Source organism: Siniperca chuatsi, linkage group LG16, assembly GCF_020085105.1.
Source record: "Siniperca chuatsi isolate FFG_IHB_CAS linkage group LG16, ASM2008510v1, whole genome shotgun sequence".
NCBI lineage: Eukaryota > Metazoa > Chordata > Actinopteri > Centrarchiformes > Sinipercidae > Siniperca > Siniperca chuatsi.
In genome coordinates this window covers 15,278,901-15,305,319 of record NC_058057.1, presented here as the reverse complement: position 1 = coordinate 15,305,319, position 26,419 = coordinate 15,278,901, and the positions used below count along the sequence as shown (strand labels likewise).

The window sequence follows — 26,419 nt, the reverse complement described above, 5'->3', positions numbered from 1 at the left end:
AGGGAGGCTATATAACACCATTGTGTGCCAAGTTTCGGAATGCTATCTCCCTCCTTGTTCTTTCAGGCCATTTTTTTATAAAAGGAATTGGGGCAGTAAATGTCGTGGGGACCTAATCTTTGTGAGTAAGTGATATGTGACAAGAAAGCTTTTAAAGCACTTAGGACTGAAGATGGAAGAAAGAGGCTGTACGGTGCTGTGAGAAGGAAGAGGTATCAGTATAAAAATAAAAACAACAATGCAGTACAATGGAGAACAGAACAGCAGTGGGAGGAAAAGTGATTCATCAACAATTTCTCAGATTCTTAGGCTAGTTTCAAACAGGCTAAAAAAGATTTGATTTTTAAGTCTTTGTGGTTCAGATGCAATGTTTCGCACCTGTCTCTACAGGGAATTACCACCTGAAATCAGATTTTTCCTGGCTTACACAGGCGTGAGCTGGTCTGAACTGGATCACGTAGATTTAAAACATCAGAGTCACACACATTCACTTATTATTGCCTTTCAAACCCCCCAAAACACACACTCACACACACACACACACACCACCCAAATTTTTTAAAGGATACATTGCTGCCTGAGTAAGGTGAGATGTCAGCCATGTCCTGGAGGTCACCGCACTCAGACTTGATGAGAGACAGGGAGAGTCCCTCGGCTGTGCTGCCAGGGTGCGCTGGTGAACAAGAGCGATGGTGGTGCCCCAGGTGGTGACCTGATGCCATCTTGGTCCTTAGGCTGGTGGTCTCTCGGGACAGGTCCATGGAGTCTGGTGAGGAACGGTCCTTTCCTGTGTAGCCACCTGTGGGTGCACCAAGGGGACTCTGGAAAGGGTAGCCCATGAGAGGCAGTGGAAACGGGTGTCTGAAGGATGGGGGGCTGAAGCCCATAGAGGCAGAGAGCGAGGAGGGGTGAAGGGCGGGGTGGTGGTGCCCGCCATGTGCACCCACAGCTGAGGACTGGTGGTGGTGGTGCTCACTGGGTGTCTTCCTCACGACTAAGGGCAGTGCCTCGGTTTGGTCATTGGTGGCGCCTGGCATCCCGGGCATGCTGGCAAAGGGGTCTAGTGGATTGGGAATGATGACATCGCCGAAGCACTGCAGCCTCTGGTTGGCGGTGTGGAAGTTGGGGTTATCTCCATTGACAACAGTGGGAAATCTTTCAGGAGGTATGGAAAGCGGGGGGAAGGCTTGCTGGGGTGTAGGGCGTGGAGGCTTGGCAAACACCTTCACCACTGTGTCCACCACCTGGGTCATGGCTGAATTGAGTTCCTGCTTCAGTGTTTCTGCCAGCTGTTTACCTTCAGCATGCATGGAGGAGCCTGGACCTCCCTGTCCTTTACTTCGGCTGAGCCCCTCTCTTCTTGGCTTCTCTCTGTCCGCCAGCAGGGCCTGCTCCTGAAGCAATGCCCGCGCCCTGTCCAGGAAATGGCCAGGGTCTAGGTCAGACATCTCATTGTCAGAGCGCAAGTCATCTCCACCCCGGTCATCGCCGCCGGTGTCAGACCTGGCTGGGCTGTCCTCAGACATGTTTCCTATGTCATTGTGGAGGTCATTGTGGAGGTCATTGTGTTCTGAGTCGTCGGTTGAGTCATAGATCTGAAAGAACTTCTCCTGCAGCTGGCGTAGCTGTTTCTGCATGTCCTCCAGCTGCAGCTTCAGTTGACGTCGCTCCTCTTGTTTCTGTTCCTTCCTCTGGCACACCAGCTGGGTGAAGCTCTGCTGTTGCTGCTGAGGCAGACGCTGCTTACGCTTGTTCTCTCGGCTGCTACTGCTGCACACCTCGCCTCCCCGTGGGCTGCTGGGGGCTTGCTGCTGAGACTGAGGGGGTGGGCAGTCTAGCTCCATCTCCCTTTCACCATCCATCTCATGGTCATGCTCATGACGGGAAGAAGCAGGTACCACCACACTGGGTGAGTGGCTCATACCACGTATAATGTTCTCTACACGGGCTCGCTTGGCACGCAGGTGTTCATCATTAAGACGTTCAATGTCAAAGGTGGCCAGGCCAGGAGGACGACCAAACGGTGACAAGCACTCTTGAGGGGTGCTGTCCTGGGAGGAGTTACTGCAGACATCCTCCTGGGGAGCATCTGAACTTGCATTGGACAGCCCTGATCCAGGGAACCCAGCATCCCCTCTATCACCCCTGTCCCCTCTTTCTCCCCTCTCGGGTCCTCCTCCATTTTTAGCCATGTTATTCTTGAGAAGCTGGGAGATAATGGTGGTGCCAGGGAAGGGCATCATTGTGTCCTCGTATGAGTTGGCCCTCTTCAGTAGCTTTCGGAGTACATTGGACTTGGACTCACTATCGTTGGCTGATACAACGCCAGGCCCACCATGTGGCTGCACTACAGAGCACTCCATGGAGTCGGTGTCTGATCCGTGGTGAGAGTGGGAGCTCAGAGAGTTCATGGCACTGAAAATGGCTGCTTTGGCGCGGGCAATGTTATCAGTGGTTGCTGTTGTGGCTGCTGCTGTGGAGGAGGCTGTGCTGCCCACGGTCCTCTTAACACCAATGTCCACACGTCTTCGCTTGGTCTGTCTGTTCAGGAGGGAGTCGCTGTCATGGTCCGGCATCACGGGCTGCTGCTATTGGGCCATATCCCACAAACCCAGTCCTCTAGGATCAAAGCCTTTGAGTACCTGTAGGCAAAAATTCACAAATGCATGACTCACCAAAGTGAAAGATATTTTAAGAATCTAAGTCACTCGTTCACTCAGGCAGGACATGTCCTAGAACACTTCAATTTCAAAACCAAATCTACATTGAACAGAAAAGCTTGAATGTTTTTGATAGACTGAAACAATGAAAGTCTATCGACCTTTAGAAAACTGCATTAGCCGACATTATGGATATAAAATGAAGAGTTTTGTCTCAAGCCAGCAGGCAGTCTCTCCTAATATGCTTCTACAAGGACAGGTACATTCATGGTTACATTTAGGCAATAAGCACCAGTGACAGAGGGGTAATGGGAACAGGCAAGATGGGGTCAGAAATAGGCCTTGGCTCAACATTCCAGGGCAAAGTCCTACATTTTATCCTGTCCCCTGTTACACGCCGCGCGACACTGAACCAGTTCCCACGGAACACAAAGCTGCATAAAATTATGATAATTACTTAAGTACTTGTCCTCATTTCCATTTTTTTGTGGTGGGAGCCAACATAGAAACTATTAACTCATAAAATAAAACAAAAAGAAATAGGGTTAAGAGTATCTAAAAAACAAAGTGGTACAAGGGGAGACAATGACATTGTAAATGTCTTTATATGCACTTTACTAAATCCTGTTAAGTAAGTGAACTATCGTTTGATCAGTTCAACAATATATTCTCATTTTACACATTGTGTAATTTTAAAATGCAAGTCCTGTGTTCGCATTAATCAATATGGCCATCATATCTTAAGCAATGGGGAGAGTGACACATAAAAGAAACACAAAATAGGCCTATTGATTTTGGTGCCAGCGTGAGCTCACTTCTGTGTTTTTTGTTTGTCTTTTCATCTGGCAAGGGCAGTTAATTCTGCTCAAATGAATAGGTCACAAGGGTCAACTCTGGCAAGGAGCAATTTAAAGCGCTCTTACAAAAACGCTAATGCCCCTCTGAAAGAAAAACGTTTTGTCAGTACAGGCCTGCATCAATAATGCTATGTAAGCAGCGGTGGCAGTGTCTTAGTCAGAGCCATATCAGATGCATCCAATCTCAAATGTAGTGATATTATCAGAGACAATTTATTTATATAATCTGCGTGTCTCTCTTTAAAAAATTAAAATATTTCTGAGGTTAGTAAATTTATAAATTTGGCAATGTTTTCGTAACAGCATAAAAGTGGCAAAAGTGGTGCAGCAATTTACAGTTTTTCTTTTTACACTCTTTTGGAAAACACCAGCCCTTATTGAGACTCACAGTGGCTCAGTAAAAAAGAATAAAATATAACAAATACAAATACAGTATTCTTTTTTTGACTTCAATTTTACAGGTCGCAAATATAATAAAACGTTACACTGATTTAGGTAGACTTTAAGATAGATCTGCAAAGTAAAATTCTAAGTACAAAAATGTCAAATGACAGATCTACGTCTGATTTTGCTATGATATTCTATGACAAAAGCCAGCCAAAGACATCTAATTTGAAGGCTCAGTTTCAGTGGTAAGTGGGGGCAAACAACAGGGAAAACTGAACTCTAGGGAGATTTAAAAACATTTTGTTTAACTAAGTATTTGCTTGCTCTAACTAAAAGAAATTGTATTTTTTAATATTATCGATGCATATGAAAAGATATTTTTTAAAAAAAGAAAGGGTTCTTTCTTATCACTTAGCCTCACAGACACAATCACACTGTACACACACACAGGCGCACACACACAACTTTGCTGCTGGCTTTGTTAGAGCTGTGTAGTATGATGCACCACACAAGTGACATGCATTGGCAGGTTTTTCACTCTGAAAAAACATTTTGTAAATTGACATTTTGTAAATTGACAAGATAAAACTTGAAACGTCCAAATGTCCTGGAAGAACAGGTTGGATTAAATGTTTCCCCCCTAAAAACCGTCATATTGAAGTGACACCAGTATTCTAAAATAAAACCCTTTGATAAATGGCTTTGGCCCAAGTCTTGACAGCCACATCCAGCAGTTCAGACAAGAGGTGATACATCTCCAAGAAAAAAACTTGACTTGATCGCCTCAGGATCTTAACAATGAGCTTGAAATAGTCACCAGCACCTGTCTGTTCCGACGGCGCACCTGTCTCTGCCATTGCCCATGCGCACTCTCACTCTCGTTAAAAAACCTTTCAACAATTTCAAGCTATGAACTACACAAATGAACAACGAGCTGTAGATGTTCACTCCAACTTTTATAGATCTTCATCCGATCTTTTAAACCTGTTTCTTCACTGGAGACCTTCTATTGTCTTTTGAAAACCTAAAACGAACCTGAGAAACAAAAAGTAAAAAAATGATGAATGAAGATTTGAAACTTGGCCTAAATTAAAATAATGTACAGTTGAACTTGAAGTCTAACAACATTTACGCTAAAAGATGCTAAAAGTGAGACCTGGCTGTTTCTTTCCACATTTGATGGTCAATGGACAGACTATATCAAAACCTATGAGAGACAGAGTTGCGTTCACTTTAAACAATATCCTGGCATCGTTTTATCACAGTTGTCCAAAAGTGCTGCCGCAAAAGATAGACACCAAAATCACAAAACAGGAGACCTGACAAGCTCCGGAACTGCCTGGATAAGGATTCTGTGTAAATAAAAACGCTTGTATGAGGTGTTAAAATAAGATTTAGCCCACAGGACAAAGACAATATGAGGTGATAGCAAATCCACGGTTTTCAACCGGAGAGATCAAATCCAGGTAGCTAAATCTTAGTTTTCGTATAAAATCAACTCATGTTTTTAAATCATGCCTCCCGTTGCAAAAAAACCCCCACACGCTTCCCAAAACTTACTTCGCAAAGTTGCAAATCAACTTGATCTCCGCTTTGATGAGGAAGGTTGGGCTACCGTCCGCAAATCATCCTCGCAAAAATACGGGCTGCTCACGCAACTCTTACCACATATCAAGATGAGGGGGACGAAACAGAGCAAATAATTTCATATAGATATGATTAGCCTAGCTGTTGATCACCAGAATAAATTTCCCCGTTAATGATGTTTGATTTGTTTATTTTTTCCGCCCACCGTACGCAGGCGAGGCAGAACAAGAGAGGGAGGTATCCGAGGACAAGGTTACTTACCCTTTGGATGAAGAGGGGGACAGCCTGAACTCCTACGGCAAAAAAAAGAGAGAATATACGCAGAACACGGCGGATTGCTGGATGCTGGGGTATAACAATTGCTCAGAGAAGGAAGAGCTGGAAAAAAGTCAGCGACGCGACCGAAAGGAACAAAATAGGAAAAATATAGAAGATGAAAAGAGCTCTTGCGCGTCGGTCTCTCCCTCTATCCTCTGCTGTGACTAAAAGAGTGAGAGACATAGAGAGAGTGGAAGAGAGAGAGGCTGTGTGTGCGTCTCCGAGGCGCACTGGATGCAGAGGACTGGATGCTGGAGCGCTCCTCCGCCACTAAGATTCACTTTAAGACACGGCTGAAGGAAACAGGAAGACGTGCGCGTCATGAGCGGCGTGATGTAACTGTCGCAACCTACCAATAAGAAGCGTCCGTCCGGTCCGGAGAACAACGCACTGAACTTGTCCAGAGAATGGGACTTGAGCATGCAACTAAAGAGAGAGAGAGAGGAAAAAAGGAAATACCACTCTTAGGCTACTAATCTCTTTCTTCCCAAATCACCGACTGCGCGAGTAAGAATCGTTACGCACCTTGACATTACACTACCTTAGCCGCAATAAAACACATAGCCCACAATTTAATTACGTTATTTATTCTTAAAGTCTTATGGGAGGGTTTCTATAGCCTAATAACTGGTAACGTGTCAGTGCTGCTTGATTCCAAGAGAGTTTCAATAAAGTGTCAATACTTAAAAAAAAAATCAGAATAAGAGCAGTTTCACGATAATAACTGATAAATTATACATACTTGATTTGTTTGGCAACCAGTGAGATTATTTATCCCTGTTGTAGATTTTTTCATTACATTTAAAAAAAATGCATGACGAATGTAACATTAAATGAATTGTTAAGACAGATAGTTTTGTACCGTTTTAATGCAAATGTTTTCAGACACCTTCCAGCTTCCTTGTGGCAGTACACATCCAAATTAACAGTCTATTTTACAATCCAAACGACTTTTTTAACGCTCCTGTTAATGCATGTTTATGCGAGTCTGTTAAAACGCATTAGCACTCCTTCAAGCTCAGTCATTTTTAATGATTGCCAATTTTGTAATTTGATCTTTCAATGTGTCTGAATAACGTTTATATTTTAAACATCAGTATATACATTTTGTTCTGCAAAGAGAACTGGTACACATTTAGACTGCAGCTTCTCTAAGGGAGTAACAGTGGTGGGTCACTTGGGTATTGGAGGTTCAAAGTGGCATGTAGAGATATTTTACGTGCAGAGTTTTCTCATTGGTTGCAGCAAAGTCTGATTTATGAACAAGCAAAGCAGCACAGAGGCTCTGAGCTTTGCTTTGGAATTCAGATTATCCAGGGAAGCCAATATCTGAGGAGAGCTAAACGTCTCTTTGTGAAATGCTCAGTGAAGAGCCGAATATCATCATGAAACGTCTGTCACTCGGATCCACAGCCTGCCACGAAAATGTCCCCGTGCGACTGCACTGTCATCACAAATGATTATGAAGTAAAACTGATAGTAAATGAAAACAAAAATCCACCTTTATGTTTGCAACTCTAAACATTTTCAGTGAATTATTAGATTTTTTTCTCCCTTTGAAACTTCCCCACCTGCAAGGCTGAACCCTGCGGACACTGACATCTGATCCTTTCCACAGAAAAACCTGTTTGACGCTTCTGATTTATGAAATGATGACGGCTGCTCGTCCTCGTCCTCATGCATCCGTACAAATTGGATACTTATAATTATACTGCAGTTTATGCGCTCTGCAAATATTTTAGCCTTCGACCTTTACAACATGTGTGCACACACATTATTTAGTAATATTATTTAGGAAATATTAGATTTTTTGTGCCACTGAAATTAATCTTTACATAAGAGAATTCTATTTTCATCGTCTCTAACGATATTTCTGGATAATACAGGTCACATCCCCCTGGCTCAGCCTGCGTTTCTGCAATTATAGAAAGCGTAAGCTTCGTATTAAGCACATGCAAGAAATTACCTGTACATTTATTTCATAACTAACGTAAAAAAATATGCATGTATGTATGTGTGTATTATTATCACTATTATTATTAGTGAATGAAGTTACATTTATTCGTATCCGTCAATTATCTGAAGTCAGTAAAGAAAGGGTTGTTCATGCACTAGGCTACTGTTATCAGATCAGCGTGCTTTTGCCCTTTTTGTTTTTCCAGCTTTTCACTTTGGATTCATTTGTTGCACGCAGAATCTTCTTTTTTTATCCTCTGCACAAACAGGATCCTAAAGTACTTAACGATAAATCTTATTTTCCATATACTCCTCTGTCAGGTGCCAAAAGGGAAAAGGCGAGTCTCTTTTCCATGTCGCAAGCAAGTGTTTTTTAGGACGAACGAATTGCAACGAAGTCAGCAAAGTTTAGTGTCTGGAGTGTCTTTTCCAAAGCAGGTGTCCCGGCCCCCTTCTCCCTCACTGGCCTGTGGCTGATTTGGCCTCGGCTCCCCTGGGTGCCGTCGGTGCGCACACGGGCTGGAAAAACAGGCCGGGACATTAAAGAAACGCGTGTTTGGAAAAGGAAGACTCGGATGAGGTGTAGAGGAAACGTGTTGGTTAACACTGGCTGCTCTTATCGCGGCCCATTCCAGGTGGATCAACCCGTGTATTTATTTCAAACCCCCCCCCCCGCGCTTTTGGGTCGAGTGCGACACACCTCGATGCCCAAGACTGATAATGCGCTCTGGCATTGCGCACTGATGGCTGAATTTATTGACATATTTATTAGAGTTGGGCCCAAAAGCAGAATGAGGGAGGCAGTGAAAACAATATTTCTCCCAGAGGTGTTATAAAGGTACTTTTTTTTAAATCACATTCTGACCACAATTAAGTGATAATAAGTGGGTGCACTTGGTGATGGTATGCCGGAGTGGAGAAGAGCCAGTGGCCTCTTTTTCCTCAGTATTAATTTGGATCAACGACGGGTCAACTGTCTTTCCATTCTTCTTCTTATTGTTATTGTTGTTTTTTATTATTATTGCTTTTATTATTTAATTATTACAGTATTCTTTGTCTTTCGTCTTATTTTTGGAACGAATTGAATGCAGAAAATCAACAAACATAACCAAACTGAGGTTTCCTGGATTTAAGTTACATGAATTATTATTGAAATAATGATTATTATTCGGGAGAAGAAGCAATCTCTTGAGCAGCAGCGGTTATAAAATGGCATTAATCAGATAATGACTTGATGAGCTCCTACAACAGCTCCATTTCTTTTCACATAGAGGTTTTTTTAGAGAAATGAGAGAGAGAGAGAGAGAGAGAGAGAGAGAGAGAGAGAGAGAGAGAGAGAGAGAGAGCTATTCGCGAAAACACAAGCAGAGAGAGATGGTAGCGCTAAAAGCTGTTTTGTTCCAGAGAGGTCTCCGGGTCCCTGAGTAAAAAGGTTTAGGAGACAGGACATAGGAGAGGAGAGGAGGATGCAGGATTTGCCCGAGTGTAATAAGTGAGTAGGCGTCTGACTCTCAGAGCCTCTACAGTCCTTGTTGGGCCTCGTGTCCAGCACTTAATGTATTTTCACCACCAAAGAAGAGGATGCTGGAGGAAAATGTGTACACTTGTTTCTGTTGTCAAGGCAAAACCCATTTCGAAAAAGGGAGTCTGCATTACCTGAACGTCATATAAGACACTTCTGTACTAAAATAACAGAAATGTACATACATGTTATTATTATTATGATATTACTCCTTGGCTGCTATAGGGCTGTGATAGCTGGCAGAGTGTGACCCACATCCCTTTTTCTAGGCTACAAGTAGTGATGATTATGGAGGCGCGCGCATGTGTGTGAGTGTGTGTGTGCACGTGAAAAAGAGAGAGAGAAAGAGAAGTTGGTCATCCTCTATGGCCTGTTTTACACAAGCCATTCAATGAGACATACTGCATGTATACACACACACACTCGCTCAAATATGCTTTATTTGCATGAATGGGTATTGACCATTGTTGCAGAAGCAAATGTATGACAACGTGACGGTGAAAAATGAGAATATAGCCTACACCAATCAAAGACTGTGTAACCTCATAATACATATTCAGCAACAATAATATGCCATATACATAAGCATTTCCATACTCTCATATTTAAGAATTTGCATTTATACACAAACACATTCTGTCTCTAGACCATCTCTACGCTTGCGCTCGCTCTCTCTCTCTCTCTCTCTCACACACACACACACACACACACACACACACACACACTTGGCCCTCACAGTCTGAGTGATAAAACACAGTATTGCAACACTTCTAGATATTAACAAATCCTGTTTTCAACATGTAATAAAATACCTGTTTGCTCTAACATTAAATAAGGCTCCATGTCTGGCCTGCACTGGAAATAATAGGCAATTAAAAGAATGCTGCTCAGTGAGGCTAATGGGAATATGGCTGCAGTCAAACTCATTAAAACCACAGATATATTCCAAACAACGTAATTAGTCTTAGCCATGTGTAAAATCCTCGAAATTAGCTACATATTTGGCATTTCTTTAGCAGAAAATAACGCAGCGAATTCTAAAGTTTGAGTTAACTCAACATGTCTTACGAACAACCTTGAAAGTATACACATATTTAGAATCACTGCCTATGAAAGGGGTTAGGCTAAAGTCAACAGGAATGAAGGGCGCGCGCGCACGTGTGAGCACGGACAGCACAGACACACACACACACACACAGAGCGCCTTGGAGGTGCTTGGGCGGACAGACATGCTGGGAAATCGCCTGGAACTGTATTAAGCCTGACGTCCTTAAAACAAACAATGGCACCATGAAATAAGGGCTTATGCGCTCAAAGTCAAAGAGCCCCTTCAGCAACTCTCCCTGTTTATCTCTCCCTCTGTCTGACACACACACACACACACACACACACACACACACCATTTCTTGGGGGTTACACAGTCAGGCTGGCAGCTCCATTGGGAGGGGACCAACTTTGCTCCTATGATCTCTCACCTGTCAACATGGAGCAGAGGACTTTACTTGGTAAACACGAAAGGACTTTAGCTGTTTACTTCTGGCGGCAACTTAGCCTATTTTATTCGGTGCAAGGCCACGGTCGCAGCTGGTTCTCCGGGTGCTTTGAGTGCGTTTCAAGACGAGGTTAAATCCACGCCAAACTCTGTTCAGTAATGTCACAATTTTAATGCGACCGATCATGGGCTGCATATTTTGTAGATATGAGTTGAATTCTTTTTTGACAACGTGTGCTCCATCGGTAGGCTACATCCGGCATACATACGAGTTCGCTTAATTGGATCAATTTGACATGTGGACCAATTTTTACCTAGATTTTGCCCATTGCTCGCTACCGCCCCACGGTGCAGGCTATTTTCTTAGACGCTTGAGGGAATGACGGGTTGACAGTTATGAAAGTTGTGCATTAATTAAAATGAACGTTATTTTTTGGTACTTAATGACTGCCGAATTTAAGAATGGTTTTCAGTGATTCATATAATGTCTTACGTGTTTTTCTCTGGTATAGGGATTTTTGGTCCATAAACAAGCAACATGAATTTTCACATTTTTCAATGGAGTGTAGCAGCAAGCGCTCTAACACATACAAGGTGCACGTCTCTGCGTTTTTCCTTTTTAGATTTCCATAGCCATCATCCTCCAGTGCGACTATACTGCTAAAAAAAACACGGGCTGTGGCAGATAAGCGGCGGTCTGTTTTCGCTCCTCTGATCAGCAGTAATTATATTTGTTGGCGTGGAGGTAAGTGGTCCTCCCCGGGGGGCGTATTGTACTCGACTCACTCCATGCCATAAAATAAAATTACAAGGAAAGGAGAAGATATCCTGCAATAACAGAGGCCAGTCGTAAAATCAAAGAGTAGCTAAATTAAATCTGAAGGAAAAAAAATAACCCTCACGGAAAATACATTAGGGGTATGATGGACGGGTGGGGCAGGGGGCTTCAAATAAAACACAGGTTAATGAGTTTTTAATAGCTTCTACACTATATGGTTGTTTAACAGGCACACACACACTCACTCTCTCTCTCTCAAAGCTTTCGCTAGCTGACTGAGGCAGTTAAGAGTAATTAGTGATCAGTTACCTGTGCTTCAGCCTTTCTACACTTCCCCAAATGCTATAAAGAGAAGCATCTATAGGGTATGAAGTGACATGTACAAGGCTTAAGTAGCTTTAAAGTGCCTCTCACACCATGGACATTAGTCTCCAGTTATAAGTTTAGCTCTCTGCAACAGTCTGCTCTCCTGTTACAGCAGTTGACATTCACACATCTTGTACCTGTTGGCACCCTTTTGTCTGTTTATGTATCTGTGTAACCTTTGATCCCCAGTGTGGATGTTTGGGCCTGGCACCCAGCAGGCCTTCCACACCAGAGGGGCCTTTAACTGGTGACCTCTCTTGACCTCTCGCTGACCTTTCAGGCCAGAGGAGATTCGGCTGCCTCAGGGGAGGTCAGGAGGGAGGAGGGTAACGCTGTTATAATTGGCCTGTAAACACACACAGACAGAGACTCAGACAAACACACAGATTGAGGAGAGCGTTGTTTTCTGGTTACTTGTTGATTGAAAATGAAATCTTTAGCTCTATGAAACTGAAAATGGTAGAAAGTACTTGTACTTTACTAGAGTATTTCCTTTTTTATATTATTTTATGCTACTTTTATAGTACTTTATACTCGTACGCTGCTACATATTAGGGGGACATATTGTACATTTTACACCACTAAAATATTATACAGGAATTTAATGGAATCAACTAATCTTTTCTCATTAACTTAATGTAAATATATACATTTTATTAATTTCAAGTTAATTCATATTTCTGGTTTTTATTGTCAGACCACTTCAGAACTTATTAATATTCTGACATTAAGTCTTTTGACTTGAAATCATGAGTTGCATGAATGTACTGCTGAGAGTTCACTCAACTTCTCATGTTTTCAGAGAAACATGAGAAGTATATTAGCAGACTTCCCAGCATGCATTGTCTGAAAGTCTCCAGAGACCCTTTTTTTGTTGTTAGAAGAAAACAGAGATGATGGAAACTTGCTGTGTGTCTGAAATACATGTAATAATGAAAACAATCCTAAACACGATAGAGACTAGTATCAAATTTAGTCCCTAAACCCTTTACACATACAGGGTTCCCGTGGATCCTTAAAAAGTCTTAAAAGGCATTGAATTCATTAATCTAAAAATAAGGCCTTAATTGGTATTAAAATGTCTTAAATCAATCTTTCAAAAGTATTAAAAATGCTATGGAAGTAAGTGGGAAGTAAGATTTTATGAATAGTTTTTTTCCTGACGTTGCATAGCGCATATCATGCCAGAGAGCCAATAGAAACATATGGAATGGTCGAAGTTGTCATATTGACATTTAAGGTATGTTGACTGATTCACAGCGTCAACTCCTGCATTGAGTAACATGCAAGAAAACATTCCACTTTAAAAGTTGCCGGGGTAGCTGCCGGTAGCCTTTAGCAGCAGTCTATAGCTGGCTAACGTTAACAGCAAAACATCATTTCATTCATCGTTCACTCTTCTGACGGTTTCTTTATTTGTGATGCATTTGTGAAGAAACATTACAAAGCCAGCCTTTTAAACTTGGCCAGCTTGTGCTGCATTCACAACACCTGCAGGAAATTAAAGCTTGCTTAGCTACGTTTTCATAGCCTAGCCAGTTAGATGAGCTTGACCTCTGCATGCACTGCAACGTTTTCTCAGAATGGATGTTTCGAATGTGGCTTCATTTGTTTGGCACAAGTAAGTAAATTAAATCATTGGAAACACAAACTATTTGTGTTTATTCGCCTAATTTGCTTAATGCCATGCTAATTACAACCTACTACATCCATGGTATCGCCTAATACTACTTAGCTAGATGTTTGGCTGACTGCCACGTAATATTCTCAACACGATGAAACTATTCATAAAGTCAGTCTAACATTTGATCGTGTGGTCAGTTATAGTTGACTATTGTATGTAAACTTTCCACCGTTGGAACAGCAGTTATCATAACTCTCCAAATGAGCCACAACTTAACCGTGTGCTTGCCCGCACGAACATTATAGGTGCGCTCTGGTACTTAAACAAATAGAAATATCTAGGAGTAGTAGACCAAAATGACAAATTAACAAGCTTTTTTCAAGGTAAACCAAATAGATAATTTATAATAATGTAATATGTTTAATGTTTTCCATGTGTTCAACTCTAGAAAGTAAAATACTGAATATCCATTTCTGCCAATAGCTCCTAAATGTTACATACTGGACCTTTAAGTTGATGAAACGTCAGTTAACTTAACTCAGTTGGTTTTACATTTTCAAAACTCATAAGATAACTTTGAACTAATTATTTAACCTGAGTTCCGTTAACTCACATTTTTAAGGCAGCAGGGGATTACATTTACACTTACATTTTAAAGTTGAACAAGCTTAAAATGATTTTCATTATACTTTTACTTCTAGTACTTTAAGTACATTTTAGTATTAAAACCTTTTGTACTTTTCGGTGCAGGATCTTTACTTGTAATTGAGTATATTTACTGTGTGGTATTGCTACTTTTACGTAAGTAATGGATCTGAATACTTCTTCCATTACCGTATATATTTCATTTTTAAATTAGTGCCACTCGCCACACTATTTTGATTACAGTTCTGTGCATTGTCTATAGGATCCAGGCGTTTTTATTTAGTGTGTGTAGCTTGTGATTAATCAAGGTAGCTTGACCATCTATCCTCTCTTGGGCCATGCATGAACATGCTTCAACCACAGGTTAAAAACCTAGCAGCCTATAAAGTGCTCATGTACACAAGTGAATACACACACAAAACGGCTACACACAAGTGAGGCCATGCACACTCAAGTACATACTGTGTATATACACAGGCCTACATTCATGCAAATCACTCCCGGCATTTTCAAAGACTTCCCCGTGGACAGAGGCGTCTGCCAGCGCTGCTATAAATCATGTTGAGGCTGGTGCTGAGGGCAAGGCACACCTTGTCCACGTCGCCCCCACTCCTGGGCTGAATAAACCATAACATCCTGCCTCTCGTGCTGCCCGACGCCCTCTGAGCACGACCCTAGAGAAGACCCCCCCACCATGCCCTCATCTCCCCTCCTCCCTTCCTCCAGCTCATCTCTCACCCCATCCCTGCCATTGTTCCTCCTCCTCTTCTGTCGAAGTTATCTATCTATAGGAATATTAGCCGTTGCAGTGGACGTTTGGGCAGGGCTCTGCTTGTTTGGAACAACACACAACCCCCCTCCCCATCTTCATTCAACTCTTTTTTTGCCCCATTTCCAATGACTTCCTACTTGAAGAGTGGGATGAGAGAAAGAAAAAGGAGAAAGAGAACAGCAAAACAGCAGGAAGCAAGCGTTTAACTGGAGGATGCCAACACCCTCATCCTGTCGTGTGCCGGCTTGGTTCAGGTGCTCTGGGCCAATCAGCTCCCTCCGCTCCATTTACCTCAGGGTGTGCCGAATTTGGCTGAGAAGGTGCACCTTTCCGTCATGACCCCCTCTGGAGGAAGTATAATGTTTCTGGAAAGAAAAGGAGGTCCACAGGAGCCAAGTGTACAGGCTCATAATAAAGCATTAAACCCCCTCACTACCCAACAGAGACATAAAAGTGAACAAAGAATAAAGAATGCGTGGAGTGTTGGGTTATCTGCTGATTATTTCCCTTGATTTTTACTGCTGCAGAGGGAGAAGCTAAGCAAACAGTCCCACCCAGCTTTTGGTTCTTGGCATTCCACTTGAAGGTTTTATCATAGACAAAACCAGACAAAATCACTTTGGAAAAGAATAACCCTGCTGTGTGTTGCTTGGCATGCAACCACACAAATGATTACCTCCTCTAAAATTTAATTTCTAAGTAAAAGGCTCAGAATTGCCAATAAATTCACTGATATGCAACAGTGTGTTTTAATTTGAAAAGCTTTTTTGTAAGAGAAAGGAGACACATGTTTTACATGTCGGAATTCTAATTTTGGAAGAAAACTGCTCCTTTAGTCACCTACAAAACACATGCACATACAGGCACGAGCACACAGAAATATGTATTTTCATGTGGGCGTACACACACACACACACACAGGTCCAAATCTCTCCCTAACCCCTTGTATGCCTCGGTACATCCACCAAAACGCCAGAGGAGCCTTGAGAGGACAAGAATAGCGAGGCATGTGCCTATTTGTGGCATCATTGTTATACAGATAAAAGATCTCACTGTTACACTCACTCACCCCCCCCCCCACACACACACACACACATACACGAGCAATCAAGGAGCAGTCAAGGGGCAATATTTACTCATACACACTGGTCAGTACCTTGAGGTACAACCACAAAAAATTAAAATATCCACCCAGAAACACTCTCTCACTCTCTCTCTCTCTCTCTCTCTCTCTCTCTCTCTCTCTCACACTCTCTCACACACACACACGCACACACATTGTGCAGACTTGAGCCAACAAACTCACTGGGCAGTTCCTAGAAGAGACAGTGGAGTAATCTCCTTTTTGTACACCCATAAGCAGCTTCTTTCTCTCTTCTGCATGTGGAGTGATTACAGTACGTTGTATGTGTGTGTATGTGAATGCCACACCACAGCTCCATGCCTTAACCATGGGCTAACCTGGCTATAAATGAGCTGCAGTGGCACCTGTGCCGGTAGAGATCCAGTGTTAGGACAGAGGAGAGTCCCATAATAGGACGCTGTCCCTTTTGTTCTGTTGGTATGAGTAACTGCTCTAAGAATAATGTCTCGGACGGAAGTGCGGCTTGTGTTTAACACAGCAGGGAAAGAACCTGTGGAACCAAGGAAAAATCCAGTGTAGAGGATAATTCCTCTAGAATGAAAATCCAAAGTGGTTGTATCCTATCTTGCAAATTATATTACCTGAAGTTCACCATCTTGAAAATATACTGTGGAGGTTTTAGTATAAGTGGTATCTGCGGTTACTTGAAAAGTGCTGTAAATTGTCAATTATCTCTTGTAGGGATCAAACCATAGTTTGCTGTGGTGGAAATTGATGAACTGTACTAGAGAAATTTATTAGATATGAGGAAATGTACATTATGTATGAAGATGTGAATGGTTTCTGCTGTATCATAGTTAGGTAACATGAGGGGCCTCAAAGGCCTTCATACTTATCCAACTTTGTGTGGGAGATGCGGGTTATCCGGTAGTTGAGATTAGAAGGACCTTGAAGATGATCCCTGCGCCTTATATCACGTGTGAATAACTGGTTCTGTCTGGTACTTGGAGACACTAAGTCTGACCCCATTCTTGATACCTCGTCATATGACCTGTTTAATGCAAAAGATGTTGAAGGATATAAGCAGAAACAAAGTAAAGCTTCTTTAAGAATTGGTATGGCACGTACACATTTGTACCGATTTCTTCTCTGATATCAGAGTTGTGTTGTAATAAACCATATGCACAAGTAAGAACAACTTGGGCTGATCAAGTTTTTATTCTTCTATTCATTAAAGTCATGATTGGACTGAATGTACAAAGTTTTCTTCATCCTTTGCTAAAGTCACTTTTTGAGGAAATGAAAATATATATTCGCATCAGTTTTCTTCCTTCAGTCACAGATAGTTCAATTATTCTATATGATCACACTGCATTTTTCAGCTAATGATAGAATCTATTAAATCCTCACTCAACCTTGTCAAACCATACATCGTTTGAAAGCGCATGTGAAATATCTCCACTATTTGATGGGATTGCCATGAACTTTAGTACAGATATTCATGTCCCCTTCAGGATGAACTGTAATAACTTTGATCCCCTAACCGTTCATCTAGTGCCATCATCAGGTCAAAATTTTTATTGTCCTTTTATGTAAATCACTAAATGTTAGCATGCTAACATGCTAAAACTAAGATGGTGAAAATGGTAAACATTACACAAAGCACTGTTGTGCCTAAGCACAACCTCACAGAGCCGCTAGCATGGCTGTAGACTCTTAAGCTGCGTTCTGTTCCACAGTGCACATAAACAGCACTCCCTGGTCCCTGTTCAGAGAAATTCGGTTAAGGGAACTTCCCTCGACAAAATTCCTCCATTCGGAACATCACCAACGCAGACATCACTTCAACAACGTAAACACCTTAGATACCGGTTGCCACTGTGGAAATTGTACACTACTGAAATAAAATATTGAAACAAAAACTGATACCGTTACAAAAGTTATTCTATTGAAATGTGTGTAACTTGTGAATAAATGTGATTTGATTCATTTATAAGATGTACGGTATCATTCTGAAGACGTTAATATTATGCAAATTATTTACAGATTAGTATTATGTAATATGTATATTATGTCCTCCTTGATAATTATGGTGCAAAAAATTAATGCCAGGTCTCGTGCACCCTGTTGTTGTCAACCTTACACTTACCAACACCAACATATAGTTTAGCTTGCTAGTGGTTATAAGATCAACAACAGCTTATTTCCCTAGAGATATTGGAGTATTTAATTTATAGATTTATAGATTTGAGCATTGTTGTTTTTAGGTAACTTAACCACTTAAATAGTCACATCAATAATGATAACGTTAGTTACAATGACAATGCTTGCAGACATCCGGGGGATCTACTAGGCGATAAGAACGCAGCCATAGTCTTATCACTATGTTTGCGCCTCTGTAAATTTGGCTCAGTATCACTAATTTCGACTTTTTGATAGTAAACTCAAATGTAACCACTCAGAAGAGAACAGGACCATGAATGTAATCAAGGAGGTTAAAGAACAGTAACCATTTTATTTTGGGGCTTGTGCACAAAAAAGTGTTAAGTTCTGTCATTTTAGTAATGGAGCAGAAAGTGCCACTGGGTGGTATCACAGATTGTTGCTTTTAACCCTGAGATAAACATATCGTATAAAGTATAAGGGAAACTAGCCAAAATTACTTTAAATCTGCTTTTACTTTAGCATTTTTGTGACATGTATTATAATTATAAATAATAGACCAGTGGGTAAGTATTAATGTTACCACTTTTGTTTCAGTATCTACAGTACAATTCTACAATTCAGTCATTTTGTTTAAGTGGCATAGTGATGGTTGTATTACTCACCCCCAACCCCAACTTCCCTCACACACACACACGAATACACACTGCTGTTAGCTAAGCCAGAGGACAAGTGATGCCCTGGGCCGTTCCTGATCCTCCTGGCCTTTTCCTTGCAGGAATCTCCTCTTCCTGTGCGGAAGTTTATTGTGGTCAGCCTGCCTGTCACTGACGCCTCCCAAAGGAAAGTGACAGCGGCTTTATTCACCCGCTGACCCGTAAAGAGGACAGCGGAAGAAAGAAAAAACAAGTATGTGTGTGTGTAACCTGACTAAGGGCTTTTTTTCTCTCCAGTAAGGAGGTACGATTAATCTTGTACAATCAGCACAACCTCTGCATGTGTGTTTGTGTGTGTGTGTGTGTGACACGTGTGTGTGCATCCAGTGTCACGTCCTTTAACCGACCCCACCAACGTGAATGCATCTTCCCTCCCTCTTTTCAGCCTCTTTTGTGTGTCCAGAGAGAAAAAACCCTAACAACAAACCCCATATCAGCCAAGGGATGTTCTTGTATCTGCACTCTAAACAAAAAGATCAGTTCTTTTTTTATTTTTTTGTCTTTCCATCTCAAAGTCGAGGCCATGCAGCCTTGAAGAGAGCGAACAAGATAGATAGATAAAAGGAGAGAGAGATGATGTCCATCTGCTCTGATGGTCTCTCTCCAACTTTGTTTGGCATCAGCCTTTTCTCCATCCCATTCTGGTCCCATCAGCCCCAGAGGACCCAGGCACCGGCATTTTCTTGACCCAGTTTAGGACTTCCATTCTGGGCTTTCTGATCCATCCACTCTCCCTCTGTGTGGGGGTTCAACAGAGAATCCTGAGATTATCGGATGGTCACTTAAGAGGGAACGAGAGAGAGCGAAGTGCTGTCTACTTAGCTGAAGATTATCCTTTAAAAGGAAGGGATGGCGCTGGAGATGGAAGAGAGAAGGAGAAAAAAGGATGTGCTTAAGAGATGGATATAGAGGGGGCAGATGGAGGGAGAGATTGCGAGGACAGTCAGAGAGATAGAGAGAGGGCAAATGAATCATATGGAGATAAAGTGTGTGTGGGAGAGGGTTAACAAAAAAGCGAGGAGAGAAATATGGCATGGAGGGAAACGTCTAAATGAAAAGCTGAGATGGAGGTGAGGTGACAGAGCGAGAGAGAGCGGAGGAAGGTCGAAAGAGAGAGGTAGCGATGGAGAGATAAAGAGAGGAGGAAGCCGGAAAGATGAGGACAAGAGCTGGATTAAGCAGTAAAAACAGTGATTGTGAAGTGTTCCCTAACCAAACTGAGGACCTTTTGCTGTGCTTTTTATGGGTAATGGGGTGTGTATGCCAGCTTGTATTTATCAAACATCACCAGTACAAGTTGCCATCTAGAGTAAGACCTGATTTATAGTTTAATGAAAAGTGAAATATTCATGAAAATATTTGCTGAGATCAGCGATCACAGCGACATTGCTACAATAAAGTCTAATAGGGCAAAAAACACAAGCAGTCAGACGATCATACAGGTTGTAAACAAGCCAATAGTTTACCATGCAACCTACATTTAAACCTACATTAATGGATTTTTTTGGTCAACAAGTTGATATGGCGAATGTGTTAGCAAAAAATGTCTTCTTAACACATCATTCAGACATGGAGCAACATTAGCATTCGTTTGGAGTTGTGTTAGTGTCTACCTGACACATTGAAGTCTCGGTCTCCACCAACTCCTGAGGGAAATATCTGGCTCTTTAGCTGCTAAATGCTCCACCATGTTCACCAGATAGTGGCTAACTTTGTATTTCTGTCATTTGGTGCAGGGCAGGTTGTGTACAGCCAGATTTTTGAAGTGAACCAAAACTGTAAAGTTACGGGCTATAAAACAAAATCAATGAGCTAAAAGAAGCTAAAACGCCCCATAGAGCTGAGGGGAACTGCAAAGTCAGTTGATCATTATCTGTGGGTTTGTTACTACGAGCAACCCCTTGCATATACATGTAGTTATTCAGGCTGTTCTTATTCACTTTTAGTGGTTATACCGACGAAAAGTAATGCACTATAATTCTTATGTAACCCATTAAATCTGGAGCCACAAGGCAGTTACATTTATTATTAGGCGGCAACCTCTAGCGGCCTCAGTAATTATGACGGAATGAAAGGAGTATGTATAAAGCACATCAAAGTCAGTGTACAGAGGTGGACAGGGTGGATGGATGGGTCAAACACAGGACTGCCACCTGGGAGACTGGGGTTCGTGTTCTGTGTGAAACCAAAAGTCAATATTGTCTTATTTTAAGTTATGCTTATTTATTTTAAGTTACATACGTAGCTGTACGTAAGTTATGTAACCTAAATACGTAAATCATGTAAGTCACGTGAGGTAAATCAAGTGATTTATGTGATTTATGTCACGTGACTTACTGTGAGTTACTAACTCACTTGTTTTAACCCAAACCGTGATCTTTTCCTAAACCTAATCAAGTAGTTTTGGTGCCTAAACCTAACCAAACTACAACCGTTTCACAACGTTAACGACGTGTTTATTGTTACCATGACGACAAAGGTCTGATATGCCTGTCGCCGGTTGCTGGACATTGTAGGTTTATGCATGAAAAATGGTGCATAAAATTCCGTAAGATATCATACGAACCGTTGTATGAGGATGCCAGTTATTTTATCCATTATTAATATAAAAATATGAATTATAGCCGCTTTAAAGGTAAAAATAAAAGTGAGCGCTGCCAAAATGTCAATAATAACGCCTCATTGCACAGGAAAACTATGTACGCACACAGCTACAGCAAGTATGCGAGTCCAAAATTGAACCAGAAATTTGGTCCCTAAACTGTGATGGATGTTTACAGTAGACAGTTTGGGTTATAATTTTACTGTCCCCTTTAATTTTCTCTTGCAAATAAGTTTAGCCAACCTAGGGGTTTGTTTAACATTTGCCTAATCATCGCACTGCTTATGTTCCTTGCTGCGTCTGACTTTTTTTTAGCAATGCTGCTGTGTTCGCAGATCTCAGCAATTAACATGTTGGTCATAATTACAAAAATAGGATCCAAATTGTGGTAAACTGGAATTATTCATGTGCATTGTTGGTTCTTCAAGTTTGTCACACTTACTTATCCTGTTACATGTGGGACAAGGCCGGAAGCCTGAAGTTCGGCTTGTTTGAAGCTCAGACACATAAAAGGATTTTTTATGTTTTTTAAAAAGCCCACACAATCCCATGCATTAGTGTTTTTGTTTTTTGAGGTATTAAGCAGAGGTTGGTAGCATATTTAATTTTTTGATGGTAATGTAAGTCAAAATGAGTGGGGCTGAAAAACTTATTAAATATGCAAAGTTCTCTTACCTCTAGCTCTCTTCTTTACAGTCCTTGGGTCTTGTTTCTCCATCCATTATTGAATCTAATTTATTGTTTTTCTTTTAATTGCAGCATAAATTAGCGAAAGAAAGAAGAAAACTGTTCTGATGTCAGTTACATAAAATTGGAAGGATTACCTTTCGACACAACTCTAATTGCAGTCTACCTGTGTGTTGTCCACTGTACTGTATTTAGTCAGTCATTCAATAGGTGCTCTTTTCTGACTACAAAAAAAAAAAAAAAAATCTCTGTAGGGTAGAGGAAATAATTGTTTGTGTTGTGATGTCTGTTTCCTGTTTTACCTGCAACAGGTATATTTTATCTTTTTCTCCATAGAGTGATAGGGAAGAAAAGCGTGGGTTTAGTGTGAATGCAAAACACTTTAAAATCCCAACACATTCAAACTCCACCCATTCATGAATTTATATGTGTGAGTGAATGAACCAGGAGTGTGTGTGTGTGTTTTTAGGGGGGTATGACGAAAGAAAGAAAGAGAGATCATTCCCCATCATCTGATTGGATCAGTGGTCCTGCCAGTTTCCAATTATTGTATTCCCCTGGTAGAACACACACACATGCAAACACACATGTTTGTTTCACTATCCCTGTAGGCATTATGTCATTGACATAATGCTTTCCCTTGCCCCTTACCCTAACCTTAACCATCACAACTAACTGTCTAACCTTAACCCTTACCCTTACCCAAACCTTAACATAATTGTAACCTGTACCCTAAAACCAAGTTGCAACCCTCAAAAAGCAGTCTCTTCCCATGGACCTCAATTTTTGTCCCCACGGTGACACAAGTCCCCATGGGTTAGTGTGCATTCAGGTTAAAGTCCCCACCAGGATATAAGAACACGAAACACACACACACACATACACACACACACACACACACATTCCAGCGGACACTATCTTTATGTTCCACAAAAATTGTGGGCTAAAAACTCCTCACCTGCCATAAACTCTATCTATCTATCTATCTATCTATCTATCTATCTATCTATCTATCTATCTATCTATCTATCTATCTATCTATCTATCTATCTATCTATCTATCTATCTATCTATCTATCTATCTATCTATCTATTGATATAGATAGATATAGCATGATGGAAAAGGTGGCAGTCTCAATGGAGGAAGCAACAGGGGTTCAAGGATGAGAGAGAGAGAGAGAGAGAGAGAGAGAGAGAGAGAGAGAGAGAGAGAGGTGAGTGCAAGAGACAGAGGGAGAGAAAGGCGCCACCCCCACCCTCCCTCCGTGTTAATCTCCTCATTTTCATTTCTCTTACCATGTGGGATTAGAATGATTTTATTTAAAGTGTCAGCTTGAGCTACCGGATTGAGAAATCTGGATTTCATAGGGATTATTATTACAGAGAAAATGCACACACACACACACACACACACACACACACACACACACACACACACACACACACACACACACACACACACATATTTTTTTCTTCTCTGTCACTCACTAATGACCTGCTTGACCAACAAATGATATTTATCCTCAAATTCAGTGCAGGGGAGACGAACAGACATTACAATACACTTAAAGTGTACATTCAAAGTGTGTGTGGCAGGGAGTGTGTCTGTGTGTGTACATGTGTGTTACATGTATAGTATGTCTTTGCCACTTTGTGACATATTAAAGCACCATTTTCTCTTTTTAACCAGTCTCTGGAAATGACACAAAGGCACACTTTTTGGAAGCCCATACAGGAACAAGACCAAGAGTTTAGTCATATTGCACACACACCCTCCTTTCTTTTTCTTTTTCCTTTCTACTTTATCAGAACATCATACAATCTCCTGTCACCCTCGGCCAGGCCAAGTGAAATGAGGTGAACAGACTCTAACCAAAGCTTCACCCTTCTGTCAAATTTAACATCTAATCTACATTAGGATAAGGCTTTCACCGCTCAGGAAAAAAAAACCCCAGAAGAATAAAAAACGCCATCACCTTTTCATCCTAGGGCCAAGCCTTTTATTCCGCCTCTTCTCATTACATTAAAGGATGAGGGACGCCGTACAGTGGCTGAGCGGTATTTAAAGACACCATCCCCTTCATCTGTTTAATTTCTCTTTATTTAAGAGACTCCCTCCTCCCTTCACTGCTCCCTCCCTCTGTTTAATTTCACTTTATGTAAAGACTCCCTCCCTTCATCTGACTGATTGATCTTTGTCTCACTGCAAATTACATGGAAGAGTTAGTTACTGCAAGGTCCCTAATCCAACCTTTGTGATGGGGATGTTGTGTCTGAGTGGTGACTTTAGCTTTACAGATCCAAGCTCTTTATGAAAACTGGTTCTACATAGCAACCTGTTTCACTACTGACAAGACTTTTAGAACATTTCATTACACTAATTATTCTTAAATGATCCTTAATGTCATTTTTTGTTCTTTCTTAGCTTTGTACTCCATATGCAGTGGAGCACTGGAGAATAAAACCACACACCTAAACACACCTAAATACTGCACTGATATAAGTCATAGAAAGGGAAAAATAAACATTTTGTATGTATCAAATTGGTATTATTGATTTTTGTTCATTTAGAAATGTTTTAAAGTTTTTTTTTCTGCCCTGTTTAAACTATTGAAACACTTTCATGACACTGTCGTTATATGACTATAAAAATAATTATAACAGAAGAAATACTTGAAATACTCTTCAAATAGCAATGAACATTTTTTGGATCGCAACGCCTTAAAGCTGCAGACAGTGAGAGAAAAGATGGAACTTCCTTTTTCAAGTTGTTTTATGTGATTTCGACTCAATGAAAATTCAGTATCTTCAGTAAAAATTGTTGTGATAAGTTTGCTTGGTAGTAATATGAATTGACATTAGGGCTGCATCTAACAATTGTTTTCATTAATAGTAAGTCATTATTTCCTAACGCCCAAGGTGACGTCTTCAAATTGCTTGTTTTGTCCAACCAACAGCCAAAACCCAAAGATACTCAAATTCCTGTCACATAAGACAAGGAAAAGCAGCAAATCCTCACAATTGAGAAGCTGGAACCAGAGAATGTCTGACATTTGTGATTGATAAATTACTTAAACAATTAATACATTTTCAAAGTTGCAGATTCATTTATTTGAATAATCAACCAAGAGTTTAGCTCTAAAGATCATCATCATCATTATCATCAACCTCACCAATAAATATGCTTGTGATCCCCTGCAGAGTTTGAAACCCCAGGCCGAGAACCTCTGGTGCAAGACACCATTTAACCTACAGAAAACCCCTTTTTATTTTATTTGTTATTGTTGTTGTTACTGTTGTACTCAAACAATATAAGTTGATAAGCAATTCATAACTGACTACTCTTTGTCAAAAATATAAATTATAACATTTAACATTTAATTTAAAATATAAATTATAACATTTACATCCCTGAGTTCAGTGAGAAGAGCTCCTTTCCATTACACACTTTATGTGACTCCATACTGTGGTGACTGACTTTCACTGAGTGAAAGATCGCATGACGTCAAAGTGCAGGAGTGCCATTTGCAGGCACAAATACCAGCGTTCAGACAAGTATTGAGATTTTATCCTGATGAATACACACACACACACATTCACGCACAACCCATTTTAAGAGCAAGGTCTTGGGAAGTAGGTTAAGCAGGCCGGGATCACCTCTCGCTGCTCTCTCCCAGCTTAGAAGCACTGAGAGAATCGGGTGGGAGGGATGGGTGACGGAGGTGGAGAGGGTAGGAGGGGGGAGAACGAGATGGAGAAATCTTTCAGAGGACATCTGTCACAGTGAGCAACTTGTGAGCTGTTTTTTGCAGCCGGCTCTGTGACCCACGGATTCTCTTGCATGACTGACCAAGAACTATGAGAGTTTTAGAGGGGGCCTTAGCCCCTGCACACGGCCTGGGAGACCCCATACGGACCCGGTTAAGTAAAATCTCTAAAATATGGAGCGGATATGGAGAATGATACTGAATAAAACTGAATCTGCTCAGTCTTTGGATATTTAATAGTGTATTTGTAGGCTGTGCGAGTAGAAATATTCAAGTCATAAGAAATTTACACATTGCCAGGAAAATGAGACAACTTTCAGCTCTCTCATGTCACAAATCATTTTATTAAAACGGCATATGATACTTCTGTTGCTGTTTTGTGTCCACATTTGAGGATGCCGTTGGTGCTGAAGTGCATGCATGGGAACATTTCTCC

At 41.2% G+C, this 26,419-nt stretch overlaps 1 protein-coding gene and 1 long non-coding RNA gene across 3 annotated transcripts in view; one reads left to right on the top strand and one right to left on the bottom strand.

Annotated features, from left to right (window-relative positions):
* The window catches only part of LOC122862731 (prospero homeobox protein 1-like), a 35,736-nt gene extending 26,921 nt beyond the window's left edge, over positions 1-8,815 (bottom strand). Inside the window, exons 1-2 of one of the 2 annotated variants that reach the window (XM_044168337.1) lie at positions 5,753-8,815; positions 570-2,642 (exon numbers count right to left, since the gene is read on the bottom strand). In XM_044168337.1, coding sequence (XP_044024272.1) covers positions 570-2,576 — 2,007 coding nt within the window. In that variant the 5' untranslated portion in view covers positions 2,577-2,642; positions 5,753-8,815. Of the gene's footprint in view, positions 1-569; positions 2,643-5,464; positions 5,733-5,752 lie in introns of those variants that run through there. The other variant, XM_044168338.1, reaches the window with a different exon arrangement.
* Positions 2,649-8,823, top strand: LOC122862734. Its single transcript, XR_006374838.1, has 2 exons — positions 2,649-5,370; positions 5,706-8,823. It is a non-coding gene; the product is annotated as an uncharacterized LOC122862734 (long non-coding RNA).
* The last annotated feature ends 17,596 nt before the right edge of the window (positions 8,824-26,419 follow it).